Source organism: Sebastes fasciatus, chromosome 11, assembly GCF_043250625.1.
Source record: "Sebastes fasciatus isolate fSebFas1 chromosome 11, fSebFas1.pri, whole genome shotgun sequence".
NCBI lineage: Eukaryota > Metazoa > Chordata > Actinopteri > Perciformes > Sebastidae > Sebastes > Sebastes fasciatus.
Window position 1 is genome coordinate 27,492,804 of NC_133805.1, and position 20,794 is coordinate 27,513,597.

Below are 20,794 nucleotides of genomic sequence, written 5' to 3' on the forward strand. Positions count from 1 at the left end.
AGGAATTCTTTCATTTTGCAATCAGTAAAAACGTACAAGTACACACAATACAGTCTAAGATATAATTGAATCCTTTGTTTAGTCTCCCAACAGCAGTCTCCTCACCTGCACTTTGTTCAACACATTGTTTCTAGGTGAGGGGCCACTGGAATTAAGTATTTACCGATTGTGGTCCTTTGTGACAATGTATAATAACTTAAAAGCAGATTTTTGTTTCTAACCACATTATAAATGTTGGAAAATAGTTACTGAAAACATGTGCAAAGACTGTGAACATTGTAGTACTGGATTGTGGAGTTAGAAGTCAGAAAAAGGTGAGTCTACCTGGGTTATAGGGGCCAAAATCACAATCAGATGCAGGGTTGAAAACTAACCACTAGATGGAGCACTTGTAACATAATACAATACAGTATCTCAGGTAAATTTTCCTATAACTGCAACAACACAAGCATATGTTGGTAAAGTAATAGTTCAGCTTTTGGGTCAAGTAGTAAGCCCCATGTAATTTTAAAGGAAATGGATTAATAGACTAATTTGCACTATATAACCTAAATACAAGGCTGGATTGGCAACTGACCCTCAGACACCCTAAAACCCCAGGTTCATAGCATGTCACTTGACTTTTGATAATGGAATCAATTATGCAGAGTACAGGGCGCCCTGGTAGCTCACCTGGTAACCTGGCTGTGTCTTTGCCGCAGTGGCCCGGTGTTCAGGTCCGACCCATGGCCCTTTGCTGCATGTCGTCCCCTCTCTCTCTCCCCCTTCCAACACTATCACTATCTCTATCAAATAAAGCCAAAAAGCCAAAAAAAGAATCTAATCTAAACATCAATTAAGTATTATGAGTGAATTAAGGATGATTGGGACAGTGTTTGAATTTCCGTCTTTAAGCTTTCTTGCCATAAATAAAAACAAATGCCCAACACATGATACATTCTGTAATATTGAAGATGTTACCTATCCATTTGAGGAGGAAAGAAGGTTCTATCATATTCCAAGGAGGCATGGCAGTCATACCCCTTTGTGTAAACTGACCCAAAACTTTTTCTTTTTTTTTTGTAACATTTGGGTGATTGGGACAGCACATTTTATCATTGATTTAGGCTAGTGGGAGCACATTTATTGCACAATTTAATTCATACTTTCACATCATTTCACATGCACATTTAACATTTCCTGTTCATCATTAAGAATTAAGACTCCATGTTCATTTCTGTTAAACTTTATTACTGAAGGTTTAAAAATCCGTCGACAATTCATGCAATATAAAGCTGCCTCTCCTCATTGTCACAACAACCCACTCCATCCCTTAATTCTCTCCCCCCAAATTTCATTGAATACATTTAATTGAGGTAAAACAAAAATGCTTAAGGTAAAAAATGAATTGAGTTGATTTTGGCACATTCCATGCCCTGAACCATAAGTGTGTTCCCTGCCTCCACTATCCTTTTCAATGGCTCCCTTCATCCCGTCCTCACTCCACTTGTTGTATTTTTTCCTTGTTGTTAGTTTCTTCTTTTATTGTGCTCTCTGTTTTGCTGTATTCCTGCATGTGTCTCCCTGTCTTAATGGTGCCTCTGCAATAGATTTATCAGGATCAGTTAGGGAGGGATTAAGAGGTCAAGGCTAAACTTAGTGATAAGTTTGGCTTGGTTGGTGTATTAGGCTTTGTGGTTGTGGTTGATTAGGGCAGTGGTTCTCAACCTGGGGGTCGAGACCCCAAAGGGGGTCACACATGAATTTCTGACGGGGGATTTCCGGCAGTCAGGGAGGAAAAAGGGGAAAAGTCACATAATGCATCAAAAATCCAGAGTGCCTGGAGCACATTGGACAACGCCTAGGCGCTAGCTGTTAAAACTAAACAAAACTAAACTCTGGGAGTCGCGAACACCAACTTGATTATTATTTTTATTTACAATAGATACCCAATAGCAATTTTTTAACCATGGGCCCACTGGTTAATACAACCGAAACTACAACTTCTTTAGGTTTAGGTAACAAAACAACAACCTCTTTAGGTTTAGGTAATAAAACTACAACTTCTTTAGGTTTAGGTAACAAAACAACAACCTCTTTAGGTTTAGGTAATAAAACTACAACTTCTTTAGGTTTAGGTAATAAAACTACAACTTCTTTAGGTTTAGGTAACAAAACTACAACTTCTTTAGGTTTAGGCAACAAAACTACAACTTCTTTAGATTTCTTTAAATTTAGGGAAAAACATTGTGTTTTGGGTTAAATAACTATTAACACAAAGACAATCACACATTGTTGTTTTCACATGGGACGCAAACTCCAGGCTCCTGGGTGAAAACCTTGTGTTTTGTGTCCCATCCATCGTCCCCGACCTCCACTTATGGAGTTTCACACTGTCTACACTACAGCGCCTGACTTCTGCTCATGCTCCTGTCATAATTACTACGGTAGTTAGAGGTCGCTGTCATGTTCTTTTATACATTCTTTCAGTGATCTACCATGTCACTAGATGATAAAACCTACTAGTAGACATAGTAGGCCCCTATTGACCCACATCTATGGCGCTTATAGGAACTAATAACACCTATTTAATAGCCTGACAACAGTGTAATCAGCTGACTAGTTTGACTCCTCTGACCTACAGTATTATGTCATTGTAAATGCCCTAATTTGTTCTGTCTGGCCACGGTGTTCTCTCAGGTCCCACCCACTGGAAAATGTGGGTTAATTGGATTTAAAAGAAAAGCAGGAGGCGAGCATCGTTGTCAACAGTCAGTTCATGGTTCTTTGGTCAAAAGCATTTTCCAAATGACAGTCAAGTTGTTTTAGATATCATTCACACACCTCTCTAGACCACAAGATCACCAGCGATGTTACTGTGCTTACAAGGACCAACTGTTGGACTGTGTGGGACTGTCAAGGCACCTCGGTGAAGGAGAGGCTGGGCTCTCTGTGGATGATGAACCGCTACACCACGCTGAAGCAGCTGGGGGACGGCACGTATGGCAGCGTGATCCTGGGAAAGAGCAACGACACAGGGGAGCTGGTGGCCATAAAGAGGTGAGTGTAGCTCGGGTAAGCATGCCAGGTTCGTACTGTGTGTTGTTTTGTCTCAAAGCATTAAGCTGATTAAACCCTTAGGGACTGCTGCAAGGTGCTTCACGGCTCCAGACTCAAACATGACATGTTTGAGTCTAGAGCCGTGAAGCACCTTGCTCAAATATTTAAGTCAAAGGTTTTGCCTTGGTGTGCATCATGTATAGGCATTTTAGAGTAATAAAGCACCTGGAATGACAAGATTTAGGATCATTTTGAGGTGCACAGATGCTTTTTTACTTACTGTATATTGTCACAAAGTCTTTATTTGCCTGTAGACCACATTTTAAAGGATGAGCTGTTTAAGATCTTTGGCAAGAAATTAATAATGAATGTTTCACGAGGCTCCTCCAGGCACTGTTTGTAAATGTAAGGTTATAGTGCAAGCTGATACTACTGATGACAGTGAAAGGAGTGAAAGCACACCACATAGTGTTGACCCTAGAGTATGGGAAGAAAGGTTAAATCAGGTCACACATGTAAAACATTTCAACAATGTAGCCCAGGACGCTGTTTTTACTACTATGTAAGGGATAATGTACAACGAGCTGGTCATTGTTGTGAAATAAACCCCGACCCGGAGTGGAAGGGTCTTGCATTGCCCTGAAGGGGTTTATTTCACAACAATGACCCACTAGCTGTACGTTATACCGCTTACTACACGGCTACTTACTTAAGAAATCAATAGTTTGACACAAAAATGGTCCGCCAGAGTCCGACATCAAAACTGCGCCCATAGCAACGGTCTGTTATACATAGCAACGGTCTGTTATACATAGCAACGGCCTGTTATACAAAGCAACGGTCTGCTATAAAGAAATAACAGACTGTAAAACGCTGTGATTGACCAATCAGAATCGAGTATCGAATATAAGTCTGGGGAAAAACATCTTGTTTTGGGTTAGAATAACTATGAACACTAAGACAACTACACATTGTTGGTTTCACAAGGGATGCAAACTCCAGTCTCCCCGGTGAAAACCCTGTGTTTATAGCGCCTGACTTCCACTTCTGCTCCTGTCATAATTACTAAAGTCGCTACATGTCGCTGTCGTGTTCTTTTATATCTTTTTTTCGGTCATCTACCATGTAAATAGATGATAAAACCTACTAGTAGGCATAGTAGGCCCCTATTGACCTACATATATGGGGCTTATAGCGACTGATAACGCCTATTTAATTGCTTGACAACAGTCTAATCAGCTGGGAAAAGAGGCTAATCACCTTCAATATTAGTGTCCCAGAATGTCAACATTAAAACATATAGTCATGCACATCTGTTTTTCTTTTTCAACAGGATGAAGAGGAAGTTTTATTCTTGGGATGAGTGTTTGAATCTCAGAGAGGTGAAGGTGAGAATAATTAGAAATCTCCACTAGTTGATAAAGCAGCTTTTAGATACAGTATATAAGCGATAACTGACATATTTGGCAATATTATCATTTTAAACCACCACTCTTTCTGCTTGATTTTGCAACATTCATATATTAAAGTAATAAATAGTAATAAATCAAGTAGAGCTATTAGGACAGCTAATTATATCTAATATACATTATGTAAGGGATACTGTACAGCATCGCCCTGACAGGGTTTATTTCACAACAATGACCCGCTAGCTGTACATTATCCCACTTATTACAAGACTACTTACTTAAGAAATCAATAATTTGACACAAAAATGGTCTGCCAGGGTCAGACATCAGAACTGCACCCATAGCAACGGTCTGTTATACATAGCAACGGTCTGTTATACATAGCAACGGTCTGCTATAAAGAAACAACAGACGCCGTGATTGAACAATCAGAATCGAGTATTCAACAGAGCTGTGTAATAATTGCCAATGATATATTTTTGCTATAATTGATATTTAAAGGCCCAACCAATGGTTTTAACCATATAATTAACAGATATATTAACATATTATTGAGGAGTTATAAAAAAGATAAGTTATAAATGAGCATTAGTCCTAACTCTAGTCTTAACTTGGTTTTGTTTGACAGTGAAAACACGACAATAAACGAAGAAGATGTCACGCTTCAAAATGTTCTCCTGTCATTTTGAATTCTGTTGCACTGCATGATAAATTACAATCTTTATCCACTGCATGAGTGAATGAGAACGATTTAGATTAACAATACCTGAGTTATAAAAAAGCAATCAAACTATTCTTGGCATGTAATGTCTTTTGTACACCAGCCTTTTTTAGATGAGTGAAAAAGCTGATTTCAAACACTGTGTTCAGGCTTACATAATGAGCAGATTCTTAATGACTCTATTGTCTCCTAAATACTTTGTGTTGTCAGTCACTGAAGAAGCTGAACCATGCCAATGTGGTGAAACTGAGGGAAGTTATCAGAGAAAACGACTGCCTCTACTTTGTCTTTGAGTACATGAAAGAAAACCTCTATCAGCTCATGAAAGAAAGGTAAGAGCACATCATAAACAAGATATTTCTGTGATATACTGTAATTCTGAAGTGTATTTTTTTTATTTACACTGGGAATGTGAGAATTATTTGGGTCGGATTGAGTCATCATGTGCCGGTCGGTTTTTGCAGAAACAAGTTGTTCCCTGAGTCAGACGTCAGAAACATGACATTTCAGATATTACAGGGACTGTCCTTTATTCATAAACATGGTAGGTGACTTACAGCACAGACTGAAGAAAAACTGACTCTGGCGTCTTTTCTGTCTGATAAAATGTTGTGTTATCAAGCTGAAAACAACATATCTAAAACGGAAAGTGCTGGACGGTTGATAAGACATCAGGCATCACAGGATTAAATGACTCACTTCTCCTGTGAGAAGAGGAGGTGTGAGTGGTACCAAAGCTTAACTCAACTAGTTTTTCTCTCTTATCAGGACTGGTTTCAGTGTTAGTGGGAGCTGGTGCCCACTAATAAGGCATGATTGTTTGTTGATAATGTTTTTTTCTTTATCCCTTCTTTCTTTCTTTTGTCTTTTACTATGTTTGCCGCTGCCAGGGAAGATAAGATGTTTTCTGAAAATGAGATAAGGAACATTCTGTTCCAAGTATTGTCTGGCTTAGCATTTGTGCATAAGCACGGTAAGAGACTCCTGCTGTCTTTCGCTTCACTTCACTGTGCTTTGTCCGGTTAAAGGTACAGTGTGTAGGATTTGGCAGCATCTAGTGGTGTGGATGCAGATTGCAACCACACCAACCCTCCGCTCACTCCTCCCTTTTCAAGACTGTGTTAACGTGAGCCGCCGAGTGCAAAATCCTTACCATAATAACACTACTTTAGGAGCAACGGAAGTCAGACGGCGACTGACGGTGCCGTGGTTTTACACTCAGCAGCTCACATTAACGTGTTTCACAAGCGTGTCAGAGAACTATGGTGGCCTTCAGGTTATGTAAAAACATGAAAGGCTCTCTCTAGAGCCAGTGTTTGGTTTGTTCGTTTTTAAAAAAAAAATTTAATCGATTGACAGACCTGGAATATTATATTCCATTTCTGCTAATAGATCCCCCAAAATGTTGCACACTGTTCCTTTAAAACATTTTTTTTTTTGTCAGAGATGTTTTAACTCTGTGTTTCAGATCAAATTGTGATATGCATCACTACAGTCATGTAAAGTGGTAGTGGTTGTGATAGTGGTAGAAACTTAGAGGCAATAACTATTCAGTTTGAGAAAATAATGCGAATCTAGACAAACATCAGCATCAGCACATGTTTACTTGACGGTCTCTTGTCTTTCAGGGTATTTCCATCGTGACATGAAACCGGAGAACTTGCTCTGCATGGGCCCAGAGCTGGTTAAGATTGCTGATTTTGGACTAGCCAGGGAAATCCGCTCGCAGCCACCTTACACTGATTACGTGTCAACACGATGGTGAGACTGATTTATCTACAAGATGATATCAGAGCAATGTTCAAGTGATTCATGTATATGATCTACAGAATGAGCTGTGATCTGCAGTCTGACCTGAGTCAAACTTTTGACGCACACTTAGCATGTACCTTAAAAAGACTCTTAGATTAAATTGCTGAATGTATTTCTATTTCTTTCTTTAAAAGTTAGTTTACCCAAATTACATAAACAAAAAAACATATTTTCTCACCAATTATTAATATCATAGAGGTGAATTGGAAACACAACAATCCGAATTGTTTAAATATAATTTATAAATGCTGTGAGCACCACTCACTGATATCTCAGAGACAAACGTCTTAAAACCTGGACAATTCAAACCAACCAATACTATCAATGTTGCTGGATACCACCAGGGGTACGTGAGAAAATATGCTCCTTTGTTATTTGAGTGAACCGATCCTTTAATTAATAATCGACGCAGTAGCTCTCATTAGTTGCTAGTAAGAGACACAAACATGTATTCTGTGTAAGATAAGAAGAAATCAAATGGAAAAAAAGAGTTATTTAAGCAAAAGTAGAGTTAAACCATTGCATGCAAATGTTCGATAAATCCGCCCGTGCTGTTCTGACAGGTACCGAGCTCCAGAGGTTCTGCTAAAGTCAAACTCCTACAGCTCGCCCATCGACATCTGGGCCGTGGGATGCATCATGGCGGAGCTCTACACACTCAGACCCCTGTTCCCCGGCAACAGCGAGGTGGACGAGATCTTCAAGATCTGTCAGGTGCTGGGAACCCTGAAGAAGGTGAACCATCACAACAAAATGTCACATGATGTGGTTCTGCTGTCGTGGTGGACGTAACCAACCAGTATCTCTTATATCATGGTGACATCCTCTCTGCTTTGGGCCCTTTTCATTCTACGATGCTAACATCAAACTATTTAATCTGTTGTTGTTGTTTTCTCTCATCACATCAGTCAGACTGGCCTGAGGGCTACAACCTGGCCACCTCAATGAACTTCCGCTTTCCAAAGTATGTCCCCACCAGCCTGAGATCGCTGATCCCCAACGCCAGCAACGGGGCGATCACACTGATGAAAGACATGCTGCAGTGGGACCCCGAGAAAAGACCAAGTGCTGCTCAGGTACATTTAAAAACCCATTAACTTTGAATGTAGATTGTTTGGAATTAGGGCTGTCAATCAATTCAAATATTTAATCACGATTAATCGCAAATTAATTGCAAATTTTTTATCTGTTCAAAATGTACCTTAAAGGGAGATTTGTCAAGTATTTTAATACTCTTATCATCATGGGAGTGGGAAAATATGCGGCTTTATGCAAATGTATGTATATATTTATTATTGGAAATCAATTAACAACACAAAACAATGACAAATATTGTCCAGAAACCCTCACAGGTACTGCATTTAGCATAAAAAATATGCTCAAATCATAACATGGCAAACTAAAGACTTGACTATGAGTTGCCCCAAACTGCATGTGATTATCATAAAGTGTATCATAGAGTGACGGGGGTTAACTCCTGAGCGAGAGACATTATCGACTCCGGCCCAAGCAGTAAAACGTGGCGGACTCCCGCTCCCTATGTACATATGAAGGGCTCATGCTAAGCTAACGAAAAGACGATTCTTAAGTATACATTCACATTCACAATTATACAGTAAAGAAAACATAGTTATGAATATTATATTCCATTTCTGCTAATAGATCCCCCGATATGATACACATAAAAAACAATGTTATTGAGGATATTTTTCCTTTGTTTTGTACTGTTTGTGTTTCAGGCTCTACGGTATCCATACTTCCATGTGGGCCAGGCGCTTGGTGCTCCTCTGAAGTACTCGGAGCAGCACAAGGCTCAGGCACCTGCAGAAACAAAGCCTCTGTCCCTCTGTAAGACGGACCTAGAGTCCGGCAAGCCAAATAGGACACAGACCTGCAGCCAGTCTCTCACCCAGCAGTCCCCTCAGCAGATACTGCTACCTCAGGACAGTGTGGAGCGAAGCACAAAACCAGCAATGTGTTCCTCCACGCTGACAGAAGGGCAGCAGGAACCTCTCAGCCTGGTGAAAAACAGGCAGCCGATGAGCTGGCAGGCTGTAGGTATCACTCAGCTTCTAAATGTCACTATCGGACCTTCTTGGGACTTCATTTATTCTTCTTTGTATGCATGTTCATTTTAAAGCCTCCCACAGGAGCAGAGAACATGACTGGAGTGAGGACAGGACGTCGCCGATTGGGCCAGACGTCTTTCAGGTCCGTTGACAGCTGGGACGACAGTGAGGATTCAGACGCTGGAGTCTCCATCTCCAAAAAACCCACCATCAGCTCTCTGAAGGACAGGGCACTGGACGGGCCCAGCTGTCGGTTAGATCTCTTAATTTTCATGCAAAACAGTTGTGGAAAACAAATAGAGTAATTAGGGCTGTCAAAGTTAACGCGGTAATAACACGTTAACGCAAATTCCTTTTAACGCCACTAATTTCTTTACAGCATTAACGCCATTTTTAGATTTTTAGGTTGTAGCGGGCTCAGTTTTAAAGCTAGAGTGAAGATACCTGTATCATATGAAACTAGAAAATCAAAGGATGTATGGTCTATTGGTACCAACCATGTTATACTAGCTTGTCGCGAAGGAGGTTAAATAACGCTCCGAACTACATTTTGGCGAGGAAAAACTGGCATGTCCATTTTCAAAGGGGTCTCTTGACCTCTGACCTCAAGATATGTGAATGAAAATGGGTTCTCTGGGTACCCACGAGTCTCCCCTTTACAGACATGCCCACTTTATAATAATCACATGCAGTTTGGGGCCAGTCATAATCAAGTCAGCACACTGACACACTGACAGCTGTTGTTGCCTGTTGGGCTTGAGTTTACCATGTTATGATTTGAGCATATTTTTTATGCTCAATGCAGTACCTGTGAGGGTTTCTGGACAATATTTGTCATTGTATTGTGTTGTTAATTGATTTCCAATAATAAATATATACATACATTTGCATAAAGCAGCATATTTGCCCACTCCCATGTTGATAAGAGTATTAAATACTTGACAAATCTCCCTTCAAGGTACATTTTGAACAGAAAATGTGCAATTAATTTGCGATTAATCGCGATTAACTATGGACAATCATGAGAATAATCGCAATTAAATATTTTAATCGATTGACAGCTCTAATAGTAATACATTTTTTCTAGATTTCCAGAGTCCAAGAACAACACAGGAGCAAAGCTGCTGAGCAACAGAGCTGACTCCAGCACCTTGTCTGCCAAGCAACACTACCTCCGCCAGTCCAGATATCTGCCTGGTGAGAAAAAATTATCGATTGTTGAACAGTTTCCTCTTTATTTCTTCTGCCTCCCCAAGGAGTGATCTAAATATGGCATAGTTCCATCAGATGTGGGCGAATTAGTGTGATAGCTCAGGTACAGTGAGTTCACTCTTGAGTTTGTCCTTTTCAGGCATAAAACCAAATAACTGGTCAGTAGGAGGCCTGGTTGTCGGCAGAAACTTGTGTGGCAGCTCGTGTTTCACCAGAGGACAGATGCTGGACTTTCCTCTAAATAAAGGTAAGAAAGACTTGGACTCTTTTTTACCACACTGGTATACATTCTAAACCAGCAGTGTACATTTTCTGGTTGTTCTGACCTGATGCAACAAACTATGAAGGGTGGAAGTAACACAAATTTATTGATAAAAATGGAGGTGATGGAAATGGATGTGAAATGAAAAATGGAGTGGTAAATTATCAAGTGGTTTGATTCATTTATAGCCAATTTGACTAAAATAGTCGTGATATGATGAAAACAGAGCCATGTTTCATCATTTTCACCATCTTACATTCATCATTCACAACACATAATTGCCATTTATCATTTAAGGAAAGTGGCCTCAAGAGTGAACGTAACAAAAAGGAATTGAAGAAAAGGAAGTGATGAAAATGCTTACGAATTAATAATGGAGATGATGAAAATGTATGTGAATTGAAAAATAGAGTGATAAATTGTCAATTGATTTGATAAACTTGATTGACAATTTGAAACAGTGTTGATCTGATAATCAACTGTCGACCGTTCATCATTCACAACACTGTCATTTATCGTTTACAGCACGCAATCTTTGTACACTTCAGATTTCTTATTTTATTATTATTATTTTTCTTGTTTTAGACATTAGTCTTCCTAAACTAACAGATAAACAGCCTCTAAAAGAAAAGACCCTGGAGGATCTTGATCTTTCCAAAGGTATCTCTCACATTTAGGAGGAAATCACAGAATTACAGGCGGTATTTGTGACTTATGGGGATGTGTCTCTACCTTTCTGTCATTTGGAGATTATTGACATTGTTGAAATCTCAAGATGAAGCAATTAAAAAGTAACTAAGTAATTACATCTGAGGAATGGATGTCATCTCATTCTTCATTCATTGTCCTTTCCAGACTCCTTCATGAGCAACTCCAATGACGCAAACAAGACACACATGTCCTCTTCTCAGAAGCCTGAAACAGGATCAGCTCGACAGAGGACTGCACTGGCACCGATAGGAGGCACCTCTGCTAGTGAGTCACAACAAGAGCACATTTTATGGTTGAGTCAGACTTTTCTTGGTGCAGTGATGCTTCTTGGCACCAATCAGGCCCGGGTCAGATGGTACAGTAAGCTAATTCTTTGTGTTTGGAGGGCAGTTTCTTCATGACTAGTCTTTTCCATCATACTTTAGCAAAAGCGCCCCCTGGAGTTAGAAACAAGTACTTAAAGATAGAAGAGTCTGAGAGGATTGTCACTGATGAAGAGTCTTACTAGTGTCATGTCTTTCAACCTGAATTTTACCCACTTGTATCCACTCTTGTAGTTGATCTAAGAGTTGATTCGAAAATCAAATCGTCCAAGAGCAAGACCTCCTCAAATAAACTGCCGCTCTCAAACGAAGGTAATAAAAAAAATCTGCACTATGAGCACAAAAAATGCAGCTTTCCGAGTTTAGCCTAAACACACTTTCCTTCTCTCTCACACGATAATCTCCCAGAACATGAAGGGTGGAGGAACAGATCTCAGAATCCTCAGATCCCTGGATCCAGATCTACAGGAACAAACACATTTCCAAGGAGCACAAACATGCAGCCAGTGCACGGACGAGTAGACTGGACCGCCAAATACGGAGGCCACCAGTAGCACCGCAGTCCGCTCTGCTCCACCAGTGACTCATGGGAAAAATTCCCACTGCACTTTAGCCAGGAAATACAGACGTCAGAGGAGAAGTGTTTCCTAGTAGTCTTTTGTTACATTTGCCACGCTATTAAATATTGTTCAGTGTTGTGCTAGTGCCCCATAACTTCTACGGTCAGTATTTTTTATTGTAGAAAATGATGAGTTATTTTTTTTATTAAAGTGGGTGAATTTATTATTTTACAGCAGCAGATACATTTACAAACTTGTCACCAAAGCTTCGGAGCCCAAAAAATTATATTTGGGACAGCCCTAGAAAAACATCCCCTAAATGTATATGGTGTATGAAATCACATATTTTATATCACATTTTTTATACAGAACCAGACTGTAATATAAAACGAGGGAATGTTTGTGAATGCACAGTATGTGGGAGCACAAATTAGATTTATTTTTAAGTATCAGAAATATGTACAGTCACACTGAAAAGATATATTTAGATATTTTCAGGATTTATGTGGTTTCTTTAGCATTCCAGCGATGATCTTCACCAGCATCAGTCCACTGAAAACAAACATTTATATCAGGATATGTTTGAAAAAAAGGACTGAAAATAAATGTGTTCATTTCTGTTTGTCTCAGGTTTATAAAAGCAAAATATTGTAAAAATGATTATCATCGAAACAGTCCGATGGAAAGTGAATCTGTGCATTACCTTGCTAAAGTCATTAAACCAGCTGGCATGAACTTCCAGGAGTTGACAAATCTCAGTCCCATCACCACAGCCAGAGTTCCCGAGGTGCCTGTAGAGAAACAGTTGTAGCCATGTGTTTGTGAAAGCTGGATTTGGACTGTCACAGTTTAACAAACAAAACTTGCTCACCAAGTGAAAGCCAGACATTCTTCGGGTTTTGAGATGCCAGATAAGCACCGACTGCAGCCAGCAGGCCGAACAGGAGCCCTGCAGCCAGAGAGGTGACGCTGCCTGTAAAGTAAACACAGTTGGGTTTTATTTTGAAATCAAGAGTTGAATTCTCAACTCTCCATATTTTATCCAACAAACTAATTATCATTATTCCCAGAATGCCTTTTAACATCTCTTTTAAGGTTAAAACGGTGTAAATTGTCATTCCTAGAGGGTTATACTACATGAATGTCAAGTTGCCAGTTTATTAGGTACACCTGGCTATAATACAACATCCCTGTGGAGTCAGATCAGTTTCAATATTAATGAATGCACACAGAAGGATGCACAAATGCATTTTGTGATTTATATACAGTATAAATGACTCCACAAAAATGTTTTTCAATGCACAAAAAAAATGCATTTGTGGATCGGTGCACGTCAGGGGAGTCTCATAAAACCCACACAAATGCAGTGAAGTTCACACATGACAAGCAGTTTGTAAATGCAAGTTCAACAGATGTAACAACATCCAAATATGTATTTGATGAAAATTGCAAATCATTTTAAATACATATATTTGTGGATTTCTATTACATTAATTCAAAACAAGAAATATTTGTGTGTGCATCAGAAATATATTTGTGAACCTTATTTTTTTATACATGGATTTTATTTTACATTTATATACAACAATAACTGTTTTTGTGTGCATTTAAAAATATTTTTGTGGAGAGAGTCATTTATACATAAATCATAAAATACATTTGGGAATCCCTCTGTGTGCATTTGTTAATATTGAGACTGATCTGACTCCATATATCCCTGCTAAAAGTCCTGCCTTTATGACCTTTATGAAGGTTATAATGTTCAGCTTTTGTTGAAACTGTTTTATAGATGTGTTGATTAAACTTTGTGATTATTTTGGATGCTGCAGTTTGTGGTGCTGTTGATTTGTATTGTGTTATACTGAGATACTGAGTTCCTTATATTTTTTCCACCTCATTTATATCAAGGTCAGACTGAATATTAGAAACACTTCTCAATATAAAGCAAGACAATTAAACAGCACAACAAACTCCCAAGTATTATATCTTATTATTATTGCAATTAGCAATAATATGGATATAAAATTAATTTGCATTTTTCATGCAAAAATATTTCATGGTTCCAGCTTCACAAATGTAATAATTCACAAATAATTATTTTTAATTTATTTTTTCAAATAATTTTGAATTCTATAGGCTACTATTGGCACTATACAAACCAAACAAGCAACTGATTAATCAAGAAAATAATCAGCAGATTAATCCATAATAAAAAAAAGAATTAGATGCAGTCCGATACAAATAAGCTCCACCTCAACTAACTACAACAGTAAAATCCTGCTTTTATATTAAAGGTCCCATATTATAAAAAAGTGAGATTTTCATGTTTTTTATTAGAAAGCAGGCTCAAGTCCTTTATAAATACTGTGAAAGTATCGAAACACTCAATCCACAGGGAAATACAGACAGCCCGTATTCAGAAACTCTGCATTTGTAACAAGCTTTCAGGATTTCTATCCATTCGTGATGTCACAAATATACAATATTTAGACCCTTGACACAATTTTAAACGTAAACATTCTAAATGTGTCCCAGTTTATTTCCTGGTTGCAGTGTATTTGAATGTCATCAGCTGACAGGAAGTACACATGGACCCAAGCTGTTGCCTAGCAACGCAATTCTGTTGTAATTCCGTCAAAATGCGCTAAAACGGAGCGTTTCAGACAGAGGGTGAATACAGGTATATTCAGGCTGACAGTATGAGGAAAATAAAGGTTTTTTGAACATTAAAGCATGTAAACATGTTCTAGTAGAAACTCAAAATACTAGTATGGACCTGAGAATGAGCATGATATGGGACCTTTAATGCATGAGTAATAATAATCAAATGATGTATAACAGTAGATCAGTCACAGGGGACATGGTTCTGTTCTGTACGAGTATCTTTAAAGTGTCATATTAGGATCTGAATACTTCCTCCATCCACCACTGTGTAGTTAAGCTATCTTTATCTAAATACTAATGATGTCGGTGTGTCTTCCGTTACCTGCTTTCACATAACCAATGATTCCTCCTGCTGACACCAGAACAGCATAACCGAACCCGACCCAGTCTACAGCCATGATGTCAGGAGACCAGGAACACCTGGAGGAAATCACACTTTATTAGGAGGAATAGTCCTTTTACAGACACTTTAACACAACTTCTAACCAGTTCAAGAGTTCATAAAGGAGATAAAGAACTGGCAATTGTTTTTACTATCAGAATATCACACCAAACGTACTAAAGTAACCCAAACATCAGCCTTACCTGAGTTTTGTAAGAAGTATAAGCTAGAACCTTTTTAGCACCTCGCAACTTACGGACGTTCACTTGAATATGTCACTTCCTGTGTCATTTCAAAATAAAAGTATGCAACAGCTTTTCATTATTTTTATGTGTATGTATTTTTTATGTTTTCACCGGTGTTGGTTTGATTGCCTGTCTGTTAGCAGAATTACTCTGATGTCTAATTAACTTTTGATATGTTTAGATACATTTTCTTTTTTTTCTGTACTATTTTTTGTATGTATTTCATTGTTTTTTTGTATTGTTTTCCACTGTTTGGTTAGGTTTTTCTGCACATTTTGTGTACTTGTTGTTGTTGTTTAACTTGTTGTTTTTATTGTATTTTTAAAATTATGTTAGTTTAGATCTTTCTTACTTTTTTGTTATTGTTTTTTCTCTCCTGGGGTTGGGGAAAGGTCCTTTGTATAAGCCTGTGGCTTCTTGGCCTCTACTGACACATTTCTCGTTTTGTTTTTTTCATTGACTGGATTCTGTGCAGTTTTATTTATGTGCAAATAAATAAATAAATAAAAATATTCCAAAAGTTCGTGAGCGATTTGAATGAATTTTTTTGGAGGGGTGGGGTGCACAATGAACAATCCATTAGATTTTGGTGGCGATCAGAATCATGATGAATGTTTTTAAGAATTCCCATCAGCCTGAGAGATGAGATGATGAGTTGAAAGGTGTTTTAATGATACCAATACATTTATTTCTCATGTAAATACATATAAATTGTACTGTCAGTGATATACAGTAGGCCAGTAAGTAAAGTGTTGTTCTTGATCCCATTAAAAAAAAAAAGATAAAAAATTAAAAATGCGTAGTACAAATATTCAAATGTGTACGTTTAGTGTGCAGGTGGGCTGTGCAATTTATCAGTATAAAAAAAACCAACACATTTTAATTAAATTTTATAAATGCATTTTTATGTATATTGATCAACACATCATGTATTGTCTGTGATTATTGTGTTCTTTATTGTAATGTACTTACAAAAGCAAAATGTATAAAATGAACATTATTGTAATGTTGCAGTAATGACATTTAGTAATAACAAGTGATGAAAACCATAAAAAATAAACACATTACAGATTAAAATCTTAACCACTAAATATAATTTTGTGGACCTGTGTATATGCATTACATTCTTAGATGGTTAAAATTAAAATTCAGAGGTTGATTTTTTTTTACTTTGGGAGAGTCAAAAGTGACCGGAGTTGCAGAAACACCCAAATGCGTATGTGACCAAATAAGTCCAGATATAAAACAGTCCATGAATAATAATAAAGATTTTTTTATTTTCCATTTTATTTTCCACTGCCCTTTTTCTTCTTTTTGGGTTTGCTCTCATCTTCTAGAATAACTTCTTCTACTGCGATCCGGACTCTCTTTGTCTTTGAAAGCTCCTGAATGAGTTCTGTGGACAGAAGCAAACACATTTATTTATCAGGATTTTAGTGGGAGGAAGCTGAACAACCTACAGTGCATGTAAAGAAGTAAATTAAAAAAAGACCCAAAACACCAGCCTCAGTATTCCCGCTAATATACAGTACAGTATATAGCTCAAATCGCTTTCATAACATGGTGATGAAGAAATGCAACAAAAGTCGGTGTTTGCAGGACAACTACCTTGAGATGTTGTTGCCTCAGCTGCTGGTTTCTCTGCGGTCTGTTGCACTGATGTAGGTTTCCACACAGCGAGGCACGTCAGTCTGGCTGTTGTGTTCACTTCCCCGAGAAGAGTGGGAGACTCCAGCTCCTGTTGGGACAGCAGGAGTGCATTGCTAGATCAACAGCAGCTCGTCACTTTGCCAATCGTTGTTTTTTAGATTTGTTTATACAAAAGTATAAAAGTTTGTCTTGTAACAGAATGTTTTATTTTTCTATTTTGCTACTTATCTGAATGTCTTATTTTAGTTCTTATTGCTTGTAAAATAACTTGATTATTCTGCTTTGCAAAGCAGATGTATGTCAATAGGTGGTGACACTAAAGGCTCTTCCGTCAGCCGTCGGCCAGTTTGGGGCCGTCAGTGAGCGTCCGAATGTACGTGGTAGTTTGCCGTCAGCTGTAATCTTTGCGGTGTGTTTGAGTGGAACTTTCTGGCCGAGAAAAAGGCGACGTGAGGTGACGCAACTGGTGGCCTTTGTCGCAGCTAAATCTTTGATGTCAGGTTGGCAGGTCTTGGCCCCAAGGAAAAAAATATTTTAAAGGTGCGGTTTGAAGGATTTGGCGGTATCTAGTGGTGAGGTTGCATATTGCAACCAACTGAAACTTCTCCCATGTGCCAAGCGTGCAGAAGAACTACGGTGGCCGACGTGAAAACGTGAAAATGCAAATGGCCCTACCTAGAGCTAGTGTTTGGTTTGTCCGTTCTGGGCTAATGTAGAAACACGGCGGACTCCGTGAAGAGGACCTGCTCCATATGTAGATATTTAAACGGCTCATTCTAAGGTAACGAAAACACAACAATTCTTAGTTTCAGGTGATTATACACTAAAGAAAACATACTTATTAATATTATAATCCATAGTTCCTTTAAAACTTACACTGTCGCTGCAAATGTGGTTTGGTTGAAGTTACAAGTAAATGGTTTACACTCAAACGTTCATAAATAACACTAGAGACGTGCCTCTTTTAGATGGAGTTTCCACATTTTGATGAATCCGTCGTTTGAAGCCGTCACCAGCACGCAGTAATCGTCCATCATGAAACTGTCAACTGCTTTCACTCTGAAATCACAAAAGGATGCAAGTTTGTTCACTTGCTTCTCACCAATATGACAACATGATATGTAAAATAAACACATGTATGAGAGATGCAGATATTTTTAGCAATACAAATATCAGTAAGTTTCATAGCATTTAATTCACACAAGCTCCGTTCTCTTCTCATCATCAGAAATGTTTTTAGAAATACAGCTACAAATACTTTAATACATGAATCTGTTGTAAGAAAAACACTATGATTTTACCTGGTTTCATGAGCCTTAAACTCACACACCCATTTCTCCTTTCCCAGGTCACAAAATCTCACAATCTCATCGTCTCCTGCGACGGCCAGGATGGAGTTCTGAAAAACAAGCAGGATTACAACATCTATTTAAACTAGGTCTGTCAATCGATTCAAATATTCAATCAATTAATCACAGTTTTTTATCTGTTCAAAATCTACCTTAAAGGGAGATTTGTCAAGTATTTAATACTTTTATTAACATGGCAAACTGCAGCCCAACAGGCACCAACAGCTGTCAGTGTGTCAGTGTGCTGACTTGACTATGACTTGCCCCAAACTGTATGTGATTATCATAAAGTGGGCATGTCTGTAAAGGGGAGACTCGTGGGTACCTATAGAACCCATTTTCATTCACATATCTTGAGGTCAGAGGTCAAGGGACCCCTTTGAAAATGGCCATGCAAGTTTTTCCTTGCCAAAGTTTAGCGCAAGTTTGGAGCAAGTTTGGAGCGTTATTTAGCCTCCTTTGCGACAAGCTAGTGTGACATGGTTGGTACCAATGGATTCCTTAGATTATGTAGTTTAGTATGATGCCAGTAACTTCACTACCTTTAAAACTCAGCCTGCTAAGATCTAAAAATTGCAATTTGCATTAAAGAAAATAGTGGCGTTAAAACGAATTTGCATTAACGCTTTATCACGTTAACTTTGACAGCCCTAATTGAACTAGTTTTATCTTGGATTAATATCAGATACTAATCATCTCAACCACAACAAGCTCTATATCACATATAAATGTCATAGTAAGTGCAAGTTTTTAGTCAGAGAACTCACATTTAAGAACTTAATAGATGAGATCCTCTTTGGGTTTGTGATTGTTCCTGTCACAGAGGCTGTCTGCAGGTCGTAGATGTTTACTGTGTCGTTCACCACAGCCACATATTTATCCCCATCTGGAGACCATCTGACAATGTGTGCATCTGTTAAAAGTGTAGAGAAGAAAAAGTTACTTCAAACGTACTAATTTTACTAAAAGAACTTTAACTTCAAAATCCAAGAGGAGGCTTACTCTGTTTTATGTTTTTGATGAAGGCCGATCTTCCGTTAATTAGATTCCATGTTCTAAAAGGATAAAAAGATGCAACAGTCATTTTTGATTCCCTGTTAAATGAATCGTCTGCCTCACAGACTTTCCAGCAGAGCTGTGGAATCTTACCTGAGAGTCTTATCTGTCCCAACTGAGAGTGCAAGTTTCCCAGACGGATGGACGGACAATGATGTGACGTGACCTCTGTGGAAAACGAGAGGATAAAGCAAGTTACTTTGACTCGCCCCATCCAACAAAATACAAGACAACAATCACACAAACACAAACACCTCAGTGCTTCTGCAGCACCTCTCTCTCTCTCTCTCTCTCTCTCTCTCTCTCTCTCTCTCTCTGTGTGCTTACTGGTGAGCTCTGATGGTTTTCAGACACTCCCACTTCTTCTTGCCCCACACACATATGAGTCCATCTTCTCCTCCGCTCAGCAGATGAGACGTCCCATAAAACTCCAGGCAGGTGATGGTGCCTGTGTAATACAGAGAGGTTGAGGTCAGCTGTGCAGACCACAAGTTAGTGTCTTTAATTTCTTTGCAGTTTGACAAATGATGAAAAGGGAAACAGGTCAAATCTTCGATGATATTTAATACTTGTTGTTCCAGCAGTAAAGAAATTGAATAAAGTCCACGAAGCTGTCTGGATAAATGTGCTGGAATTCAGACCCCAACAGCCATTTCAAACTACAAATCATGAGATCAAATCAGTTTGCTACAATACCTACAGTATACCACAAAGCAGTCAAGAGAACCTGGCATGAAATAATGGGAGAGAAGGAAGAAAGCTACTAACAAAATAAATAAATAATGGGATTGCTGGGTCCTAAAAAACAAGAAACCTGAAAAACCCTGATAAACCACGCCAATGACGGTGTTTTAAAAAGCACCTGTTTTTACCAAAGATCAATTCTAAGGTGAAGATATAAGAGTAATTATTTCTATTTTAATGTGACTTTGTAACAAGCTAAGAAAAATTGCATAAAATTGGTACGTCGAGTTCAGAATGCAGTAGTTTTCTCAAGATCTCTAAGGCTACGTTCATACTGTAAACCTTAGTGCCAGATTCAGATTTTTTGCTCAGATCAGATTTTTTTGTTTGGCAGTACACATTATTTTTTAAATGTGGCCAATATCAGATTCCAGTGTGAACTGGTCACGGTTATGAACTTACCTGCATGCGCAAAAGACAACAACAAAGACACCACATGCTGTCGTGTGGAAGTAAACATGGGGGTCACTAAAATCAGCTTTTGTGGTTTAATCTATAAGTTGATGTGCAGTAGAAGCCAGCAAGGTCGTGAGCAGATGATAACAAGGACAAGGATGAGGAGAAAGAGAGCCAAATATGGCTTTTC

At 38.5% G+C, this 20,794-nt stretch overlaps 3 protein-coding genes across 3 annotated transcripts in view; 1 reads left to right on the forward strand and 2 right to left on the reverse strand.

Moving 5' to 3' along the window:
- Window positions 1-2,938: 2,938 nt before the first annotated feature.
- On the forward strand, window positions 2,939-12,296 carry LOC141777165 (serine/threonine-protein kinase MAK-like). The gene is made up of 14 exons (XM_074651200.1): window positions 2,939-3,039; window positions 4,373-4,427; window positions 5,380-5,501; window positions 6,060-6,142; window positions 6,798-6,930; window positions 7,545-7,716; window positions 7,890-8,057; window positions 8,721-9,035; window positions 9,122-9,303; window positions 10,138-10,247; window positions 10,402-10,509; window positions 11,380-11,499; window positions 11,793-11,870; window positions 11,967-12,296. The coding sequence occupies exons 1-14, from the start codon at window positions 2,939-2,941 to the stop codon at window positions 12,110-12,112; spliced, it is 1,893 nt and encodes a 630-aa protein (XP_074507301.1). The 3' UTR covers window positions 12,113-12,296.
- A 15-nt stretch (window positions 12,297-12,311) lies between these two features.
- Window positions 12,312-15,452, reverse strand: LOC141777580 (transmembrane protein 14C-like). The gene is made up of 5 exons (XM_074651973.1): window positions 15,368-15,452; window positions 15,105-15,202; window positions 12,990-13,091; window positions 12,822-12,909; window positions 12,312-12,670 (listed from the first exon to the last, which is right to left on the reverse strand). The coding sequence occupies exons 2-5, from the start codon at window positions 15,178-15,180 to the stop codon at window positions 12,613-12,615; spliced, it is 324 nt and encodes a 107-aa protein (XP_074508074.1). The 5' UTR covers window positions 15,181-15,202; window positions 15,368-15,452; the 3' UTR covers window positions 12,312-12,612.
- A 1,214-nt stretch (window positions 15,453-16,666) lies between these two features.
- Window positions 16,667-20,794, reverse strand: part of pak1ip1 (PAK1 interacting protein 1) — a 6,132-nt gene continuing 2,004 nt past the window's right edge. Inside the window, exons 3-10 of the mRNA XM_074651974.1 lie at window positions 19,792-19,912; window positions 19,558-19,632; window positions 19,411-19,463; window positions 19,176-19,321; window positions 18,361-18,458; window positions 18,019-18,118; window positions 17,018-17,147; window positions 16,667-16,805 (exon numbers count right to left, since the gene is read on the reverse strand). Of these exons, the coding sequence (XP_074508075.1) occupies window positions 16,696-16,805; window positions 17,018-17,147; window positions 18,019-18,118; window positions 18,361-18,458; window positions 19,176-19,321; window positions 19,411-19,463; window positions 19,558-19,632; window positions 19,792-19,912 (833 nt within the window). The 3' untranslated portion in view covers window positions 16,667-16,695. The remainder of the gene's footprint in view (window positions 16,806-17,017; window positions 17,148-18,018; window positions 18,119-18,360; window positions 18,459-19,175; window positions 19,322-19,410; window positions 19,464-19,557; window positions 19,633-19,791; window positions 19,913-20,794) is intronic.